General features: G+C 38.5%; 1 protein-coding gene across 1 annotated transcript; it reads left to right on the top strand.

Moving 5' to 3' along the window:
• Window positions 1-6,845: 6,845 nt before the first annotated feature.
• Window positions 6,846-9,141, top strand: NAP1L2 (nucleosome assembly protein 1 like 2). The gene has a single exon (XM_004000636.6). The coding sequence runs from the start codon at window positions 6,931-6,933 to the stop codon at window positions 8,320-8,322; it is 1,392 nt and encodes a 463-aa protein (XP_004000685.1). The 5' UTR covers window positions 6,846-6,930; the 3' UTR covers window positions 8,323-9,141.
• The last annotated feature ends 855 nt before the right edge of the window (window positions 9,142-9,996 follow it).

The following is a 9,996-nucleotide window of genomic DNA, read 5'->3' as shown; positions in this document are numbered from 1 at the left end:
CATGCAGAAGGTTGAAGCTAGACCACTTTCTCACACCATTCACAAAAATAAACTCAAAATGGATAAATGACCTGAATGTGACACAGGAAACCATCAAAACCCTAGAGGAGAAAGCAGGAAAAGACCTCTCTGACCTCAGCCGTAGCAATCTCTTACTCGACACATCCCCAAAGGCAAGGGAATTAAAAGCAAAAATGAACTACTGGGACCTTATGAAGATAAAAAGGTTCTGCACAGCAAAGGAAACAACCAACAAAACTAAAAGGCAACCAACGGAATGGGAAAAGATATTTGCAAATGACATATCAGACAAAGGGCTAGTATCCAAAATCTATAAAGAGCTCACCAAACTCCACACCCGAAAAACAAATAACCCAGTGAAGAAATGGGCAGAAAACATGAATAGACACTTCTCTAAAGAAGACATCCGGATGGCCAACAGGCACATGAAAAGATGCTCAAGGTCGCTCCTCATCAGGGAACTACAAATCAAAACCACACTCAGATATCACCTCATGCCAGTCAGAGTGGCCAAAATGAACAAATCAGGAGACTATAGATGCTGGAGAGGATGTGGAGAAATGGGAACCCTCTTGCACTGTTGGTGGGAATGCAAATTGGTGCTGCCACTCTGGAAAACAGTGTGGAGGTTCCTCAAAAAATTAAGAATAGACGTACCCTATGACCCAGCAATAGCACTGCTAGGAATTTACCCAAGGGATACAGGAGTAGTGATGCATAGAGGCACTTGTACCCCAATGTTTATAGCAGCACTCTCAACAATAGCCAAATTATGGAAAGAGCCTAAATGTCCATGAATTGATGAATGGATAAAAAATTGTGGTTTATATACACAATGGAGTACACAATGAGTACACAATTGAGTACACAATATACACAATGGCAATGAGAAAGAATGAAATATGGCCCTTTGTAGCAACATGGATGGAACTGGAGAATGTTATGCTAAGTGAAATAAGCCGTACAGAGAAAGACAGATACCATATGGTTTCACTCTTATGTGGATCCTGAGAAACTTAACAGAAACCCATGGGGGAGGGGAAGGAAAAAAAAAAGAGGTTAGAGTGGAAGAGAGCCAAAGCATAAGAGACTCTTAAAAACTGAGAACAAACTGAGGGTTGATTGGGGTGGGAGGGCGGGGAGGGTGGGTGATGGGTATTGAGGAGGGCACCTTTTGGGATGAGCACTGGGTGTTGTATGGAAACCAATTTGACAATAAACTTCATATATTGAAGAAAAATACGTTGTTTTGGAGCTAAACAGACCTTGACCGTCTGTGGTGGTAGGGAGCCAGTGGTGCACAGGGTAAAAACCAAACTTGTACATCAGGTGGCCAGTACAGGGAAGATAAATTCCCATAACATTTGGCTTTGAAAGCTAGAGAGACCTAATTTCATGAGTTCTTAGAACCAGCCAGACTTAAAGCCTAGCATATTAAAAATCAGCATGCTCAGTTCTGGGCAAGCCTGAAGTGATACAGGAAGCAAAGTCCCCACCCTTAAAGAGACAGTACAACAAACACACCATGCAGATACAGCATAGAACCAGCAGTTTGATAAATGAAAAGGAAGAGAGGAGGGAGAGTGAGTTGCTTATCTCACAGCATGGTGCAAAGAGGCAGGGATCCCCTCCAGGATCAAAGGACCTGGCCTGTGCGATTTGCGTCTACCACCCTCCCCATCATAAAACCAGGGCCTCTTGCAAGGATCAGCCTAGTACCCACACCTACTACCTGACTTTCTTGCACCAAGCCCTGCCCCCCCACATGCTTTGGCAAATCAGCCCTTCCCGTTTTTCCTCACTTCAGTCTCAGCACTGTGGGCTCTCCTGACCCACATGATTTTCTGGACCTAGTTCTGGTGGCAGTAGTGGAGGCAGGTCTCGTTTTGCAAATAGACCAGTGTACACCTTGTAAAAACATGACCAACTTGGCCATGGACCAAACCCTGCCCACAACAGGCAAAGAGAGCCTTTACAGAGACACGTGAAGTGAATGAAAAAGAAACCAGGACTCAATAGCAGGGCACACACTACACATATAGAAGATACTCCCTGAAGAACCATACACAGGACACTTCACTGCAGGGCACTACAGAACATCTTCATAAGGCCATTACCTCAGGAGCAAGAGACAAAGATGTATTTCCTAACACAGAGAAACACACACAGAGTTAGACAAAATGAGGAGATAGAGAAATATGTTCCAAATGAAAGACCAGTACCAAACCACAGCGCAAGACCTAAGCAAAACATATATAAATAAGATGCTTGATAGAGAATTGAAACTAAGCATCATAAAGATACTCACTGGATTTAAGAAAAGAGTTTAGACCCTTAACAAAGACATATAAATGAACCAATCAGAGATTAAGTACATAATAAATGAAATTAAAACTACATTAATTGCAAGCTAGATGAAGCAGAAGAATGAATAAATGACCTGAAAGACACAGTAATGGAAAGTGAACAAAGTGAACAAATGAGTGAAAAAAGTATGAAAATTGAGAATGGTTTTAGGTAACTCAGTGACTCCATCAAATATAATAACATTCTCATTGTAGGGCTATTCAAAGAAGAAGAGAGTGAAAAGAGGGCAGAAAACATAAAGAAATAATAGCTGAAAACTTCCCTAATCTGGAAGGAAAGAGATATCCAGATGCATGAGGCACAGAGTTCACCCTCAAAAATCAACCCAAGGAGGACCATACTAAGAGACAAGGTAATTAAAGTGGCAAAAATTAGAGAAATAAATTAGAGAAGAAAAAAATGTAAAAGAAGCAAGAGAAAAGAAGACAATTACATATAAAGGAATACCACAAGGCAATAAGTGGATATTTCATTGGAAAGTTTGCAGGCCAGAATGGAGTAGCATGATACAAAGTGCTGAAAGGGAAAAGTCCTTAACCAAGAATACTCTATCTAGCAAGGCTATCATTCAAAATAGGAGAGATAAAGAGTTTCTCAGACAAACGAAACCTAAAGGAGTTTATGACAACTAAACCAGCCCTAGAAGAAATATTAAGGGAGACTCTTTGAGTGGAAAGGAAGACCATGAGTATGAAAAGCAAAAAACAAAAATAAGTATTTCTGTAAAATGCAGTATAGGGATTCATAAAATAAAAGGATGTAAAATATGACACCACATATCTAAAGCATGGGGGAAAGAGGAGTAAAGAAGTGGTTTACATTTTTTTAAGTTTATTTATTTATTTTGAGAGACAGAGAGAAAAAAAAAAGCATGAGTACGGGAAGGGCAGAGAAAGAGGAGAGAGAGAGAGAATCCCATCCCAAGCAAGCTCCACACTATCAGCATGGAGCCCGATGCGGGGCTTGATCTCACAAACTGTGAGATCATGACCTGAACTGAAGTCAGACCTTCAACCAATTGAGCCACCCAGGTGCCCTGGGGTTTAAACTTACGTGACCATCAACTTAATATAGACTGCTATGTGCAGAAGATGGTATATGCAAATGTAATGGTAACCACAAGTCAAAAACCAGTAATAGATATGCAAACTAAAGAGCAAGGAATCCAAGCATATCACTAAAGACAGCCAACAAACCATGCAAGAGAGCAAAAGAAGACAGGATCAGAGAAAATTTATAAAAAAAACAACAACCACAAAACAAGTATCAAAATGGCAACAAAAACTCCCATTCCCACCTTCCCCAAGACTCTGGCAACCACCATTCTACCTTCTTTCTCTATGAATTTGACAATTCTAGATACCTCATATAAGTGGAATCACAAAATATTCGTCTTTTTTGTTTGTATTCTTTCATTTAACATAATGTCTTCAAGGTTAATCCACGTTGTATCATGTGTCAGAATTTCATTCCTTTTTAAGGCTGAATAATATTTCTATTGTATATATGTACTACTTTTTTAAAAAAAATCCATTCTTCCATCAATGGATATTTACATTGTTTCCACCTTTTGGCTATTGTGGAAAATGCTGCTGGGGCACCTGGGTGGATCAGTCATTTAAGCATCCGACTTTGGCTCATGTCATGATCTCACCGTTCCCGAGTTCGAGCCCCGCATCGGGCTCTGTGCTGACAGCTCAAAGCCTGGATGGAGACTGTATCAGATTCTGTGTCTCCCTCTCTCTCTCTGCCCCACCCCCTGCTTGTACTCTCTCTCTTTCAAAAATAAATAAACATTAAATTTTTCTTTTAAATGTTGCTATGAACATATGGGTGTAAAAATATCTGTTAGATACCCTGCTTTCATTTCTTTTGGGTATATGCCTAGAAGTGGAATAGTTGGATCATATGGTAATTCTATGTTGATTTTTTTGAGGTTCTACCATATTGCTTTTTATTGGAGTTGCACCATTTCACATTCCTCAATAATGCACAAAGTTTCCAATTTCTCCATATTCTTGTCTACACTTATTTTCTGTTTTTATTCTTCTGATAATAGCCATTTTAATGGGTGTGAAGTGATACCTCTTTGTGGTTTTGATTTGCATTTCTCTAATTAATGATATTGAACATCTTTTCAGGTGCCATTTGTATCTCTTCTTTGTAGAGATATCTTTTCAAGTCCTTTGTCCATTTTTAACTGATTTGCTTGTTTTTGTTATTCTTGAGTTGTAGGACTCCTTATGTATTCTGGATATTAATCCTCTATCAGTTATATGATTTGCACACATTTTCTCCCACCTGATGGGCTGCCTTTTAACTCTGTTGAGAGTATTTTTTTTGTGAACAAATGTTTCTAATTTGAAGAATTCCAATTTATCTATTTTTTGTTTTGTTGCCTATGCTTTGGTGTCATATACTTTTGTTATATGTAATGAAACACATCATTCCCTTTATGGTTTCTGTGACTGCATGTATGACTATGAAGGACTCTTCAATCTTAAAATTAGATGGCACACATTCTCTTCATCTTTTAATAGTTTGGTTTAACGTCATATAATAGTGGGTTTTCTTTTAAAATTACATTTTTAGAAACTACTTAAGTATACTGGAATATGTTAGTGAGAGGGAAAAGTTTATAAAAGAGTTTATCTCAGTTTTATTTTGAGAAAACTCTAGCCTAAACAGCACACATATGTAGACATGTTAGAAAGAACAAGACCAAAATGTTCACATTGGTTCTCTCAGGGTTGTGAGATTACTAGTGATTTCTGTTATACGCTAAAATTTTCCTCATTTTCCAAATTTTACAAAAATAAGCATGTGCTGTATTTATATCAGATAACTACAAGGAATGGTGCAACTCTAGAACCAGAAAAAAGGAAACTTGGAAAGCAATGAATGGACTCATAACAAGGGACCTACCAGATCAATACATAAGCCTGAAAATTGAATTTGGTAAATATTGTAATGATACACAGTACACAGAAATAAAATATGAAAAAAAAAATTACCAGTATACTGCAAGAGTCTGAAAAGAAATAAAATATGTAAACAGTGTTTATCTCTGTGATAATAACACAATACAGATTGTTTAAATCTGGGAAATAGTAAAATTTTTAAAATTATTCAATTAATAAATGACCAACATTGGAAATATGGACAAAATAAACATCATCAGTGATTCCTAACCAGAGGGAATTTTTAAATGACTGCATACATAGCATTCCACCTTGTGAATACTCTGTCATATATTTAACCATGTCTGTAATGCTGAGATTTAGAATATTTTCAGTAACAAAAGCGTCAAGCAAGTGCTGTGATTTGTAAAATAAATATTACTTTACATTTAAACATTTCTTTTTAAAATTCCCAATGGCTTGACAGCCAGAATCAAAAAGGAGGAAAAGGGAAGTCAGTATTAGGAGTGAGTTACTGATTAGCCAGGCAACTGGTTTATTGTCTTGTGTGTTCACTTGTCAGACAGTTGGATACAGCACGTTGGATCTTCACCAAAGTTTAACTAGGCTGTATTTCACACTAACCTTAACTAATCACGTCTTCTGTCCCCTCTCCTATCCCAGGAAATGTTAGGAGCATTTCCAATTTAAAATTGCTGCTCACTTACCATTAAGCTTGTGGAAAATACAGTAAAAAAAAAAAAATAGAATATTTAAATCACTGTCAGTTACATCACCTTAAGACCAAGATAGCTAATTTCTTTTTAGTGTTTTCCCTTCTGCCTCTCTTTATAAATCCCTCCCCAAACCCCTTTCCTCCTCCCAGAGCCTGGGGCTAAAATTAAAGGGACAAATTTAGGATGGGTGGATGCCTTGTCTTCTCTCCTTGTCCGACATTTTAGGTACTATTTTCTTTTAGCTTTTCTTGAAATCATAAAAGTATAATACTAGTTACAAATTGAAAGAATAAACAAATAAAATTTAAGTTTCTGGAAAAATCAGGGGTGGGGGTGGGGGTTGGAGGTTAAGTTAGAGGTAGATGAAAATCAGCTATATTAGAGAACCTGGGAAGGTGAGCGGGCTTGGAAACTTGATAGATCTAATAATTTATTGGCTCAGGATTTGTCAATCACTGTAGCCCAGCAAATGAAATTAGAGCAGAGTCGTAGGGAGGAAGGGAGTGACTCAGCAAACTATATGCACCAAGAAAATCTAGTCAGGAGACGTCTGCGTAATCATACTGTGGCACCATTTTTTTCTTGCGGCACTAGCTGCTTGCGAAGGAGGTCCGCCCACTGCAGCTCTCTGCAGTCCCTGGATGGTTCCTGCAAGACCGACCATCGCCTTCTCTGCACTCCAGCCCAGGGCACCATTGCCTCCTCCCGCTTCTCGCGGCCTCAGCACAGCCTTCATCCCGGCAGCAGCCTCAACCATTACTCTTGCAGCCTGCCACCACTGCGCATTCCACCTCTGTCCCAGCCGCCGCTGCTTCTGCTTTTCCGGTGAGTCTTTCCCTGCGGAGGTCAGGTCTCCTTCCTTATCTTGGCGATAGCCACCTTAAGCGTGTACGGTCCTTTGAAAAATGGCCGAGTCAGCCGACCACAAGGAACTGTTAGAATCTAGTCAAGAAGAGGCTGGTAATAAGGTAACGATGGAGGGACCCGGGGAACAACCGGAGCGCAGTGAAGATGTCGCAGCTGGGCCTGAAGATGATAAAGTGCACGGTGAGGAAGCCGCCGCAGGGCCTGGGGAAGAAGGGGAGAAAGGTGAAGATGCTGCTGCTAGGTCCGGGGAAGGCGGGGTAAAAGATGAAGATACTGATGAGGATTCAGACACAGACCGTCCAAAAGGACTTCTTGGTTATCTTTTAGATACAGACTTTGTTGAAAGTCTGCCTTTGAAAGTTAAGTACCGTGTGTTAGCCCTCAAAAAACTTCAAACTAGAGTGGCCAATCTGGAATCCAAATTTCTGAGGGAATTTCATGGCATTGAAAGGAAGTTTGCTGAAATGTATCAACCGTTATTGGAAAAAAGACGTCAGATCATAAATGCAATCTATGAACCTACAAAAGAGGAATGTGAGTATAAGTCAGACTCTGAGGACTACGATGATGAGATGTATGATGAGGAAGAAATGGATGGTAATGAGGAGGGTCTGGTACATGAGTATATGGATGAGGATGATGGTTGTGAAGGAGATTATTATGATTATGCTGTCGAGGAGGATGATGATGATGACGATGACGAGGATACTGATGACGACATCGAGGCTACCGGAGAAGAGAATAAAGAACAGGATCCTAAAGGAATTCCTAATTTTTGGCTGACTGTATTAAAAAACGTTGACACACTCACTCCTTTGATTAAGAAATATGATGAGCCTATTCTGAAGCTCCTGACAGATATTAAAGTGAAACTTTCAGATCCTGGCGAGCCTCTCAGTTTCACGCTAGAATTTCACTTCAAGCCCAATGAATATTTCAAAAATGAGCTGTTAACAAAAACTTATGTGCTGAAGTCAAGGCTGGCGTATTATGATCCCCATCCCTATAGGGGAACTGCAATTGAGTATTGCATAGGCTGTGAGATAGATTGGAATGAAGGTAAGAATGTCACTTTGAAAACCATCAGGAAGAAGCAGAAACACCGGATCTGGGGGACAATCCGAACTGTAACTGAAGATTTTCCCAAGGATTCGTTCTTCAATTTCTTTACTCCTCATGGAATCAACTCAAATGGAAAGGATGGAAATGATGATTTTTTACTTGGTCACAATTTACGTACTTACATAATACCAAGATCAGTGTTGTTTTTCTCAGGTGATGCACTTGAATCTCAGCAGGAGGGGGTAGTTAGGGAAGTTAATGATGCAATTTATGACAAAATTATTTATGATAATTGGATGGCTGCAATTGAGGAGGTTAAAGCTTGTTGCAAAAATCTTGAGGGAATAGTAGAAGATGTTGATCGCTAAAGCAAAGTGTACTTGGTCCTGACATTAACTGCTGTAGATCTAGTTACTCAAGATGCAAGAAGTTAATTAGAGCCTTGTGTTCTGAATTTTTTCTTGTAGGGTCATTTAAAACATAGGTCTCAGAAATATGAGAGAGATTTAAATACTAATTAATGTGACCTTGCATTTTAGTAGTAGAATGTTTTCAAGAAATATAAACTGTGGTAGATGGTTTAAAATATCTATATAATGTGTAGTTTAATCCTTCTAAAGTCCTTTAAACATATAGCTATTAATCTGTGGCTGTGAATATTATCAGAACTGCTAAATGAGACCAACATTTGTTTGGAAAGAAAATCTTGGAGAACCAACCCAAGGTTTTTTGAAGCTGTGTGTGTGTGTGTGTGTGTGTGTGTGTGTGTGTGTTTTCTTAGTCCTTTATCTAGTGGGTTTATTCTCTTGTACCTGCTTCATTTTGCAACAAAATACAGTAGAATTTAAAACTTGAATGCTTAAGAAGCCTGCATATGGTTAAAATTTTCAGGTAAAACTGCATTTATTGTTAGTAACAGCTTATCCATAGGCTCTTGTATTTTATTTGACCATGATAAATAATAAAACTTAGTTATATTGAGGTTATTGTTTATCAGTGAAGTGTTAATCACAGTGCTTTCAAAAGATTGCCACATGTTGTTCTGTGTAATTATGTAAACTGTAATTACAGTGTGTAATTTCTCTTCCTATAGTACACTTAATCATTCATTGGAAGTAATCACATGAACATTTTGAAAAGTTTTTTTCATGTTCTTTCACTGCAAAATAAAATAAATAAAAATTTCAGTGTGTTTCCTGTTTTACAACTTATCTTTTTTTCTCATTATAAAAGTGTTATGCTTATTGGAAAACATTTAGGAGATACTAAACAATACATTGATTAAACCAAAATCCATATACTCACTCCCCAAAGATAAGCACTGTTAATGTCTTGATTTACTTTCTATTATTTTTCAATGTGTTTAAATATGCATGCAGATTTACTAACACTATACTTAGATGTGCAAAGAAACTATCTTAGGTTTTATAACTAATGTAATTTTAATTCTGAGTGCACCTCCACACCCCAAGTTTGCAGAGAAACAAAAGTCTCAGTTTTAATCCAGGAAATTAACTGCTGTTTATAATTTAAACACTGCATAAATAACAGGCTCCTGTGTGTTAGTCTATATTTCAGATTTACCTACCCTTTCACAATGTCATCTGGATGTACAGGGGCTTATATTGTTTTATGACATTGGTGGGGAGGGGGCTGCACTGACCAGGGAAAAGGGATGTGGTTGGTTTAGAGAGCTGACATTGTCCCAGAGTTGGCATTGCCTTCTTCACGTGTGGAAACCCAGAGGTTCAGCTTCCCATTTTGGCAGACTCTGTGAAGGTCACATCTATCCCTCTGGGACAACAGGGAATTTTTAAATCCTTTCTAAGCCGTGTGAGATCTGAGAGTGGCTAAGAAGTGCTGTGTCTCGTTATTGCTGCCTATCCACTCTTCCATCCCAGGTGATTGTGATGTGATCCCACAGAATTATAAGATGAAAGTGGAACAAAATCTCTTCTGCTTGTGACTTATTCCTCCATTATTGAACATGCCTCCTTCGGATTTTGGCTAAGAGAGGTAAGTTTATAACACTGATTTTTTTT

This window comes from Felis catus, chromosome X, assembly GCF_018350175.1.
Source record: "Felis catus isolate Fca126 chromosome X, F.catus_Fca126_mat1.0, whole genome shotgun sequence".
In the NCBI taxonomy this organism is placed as follows: Eukaryota; Metazoa; Chordata; class Mammalia; order Carnivora; family Felidae; genus Felis; species Felis catus.
This window is presented reverse-complemented; position numbering and strand designations above follow the sequence as displayed.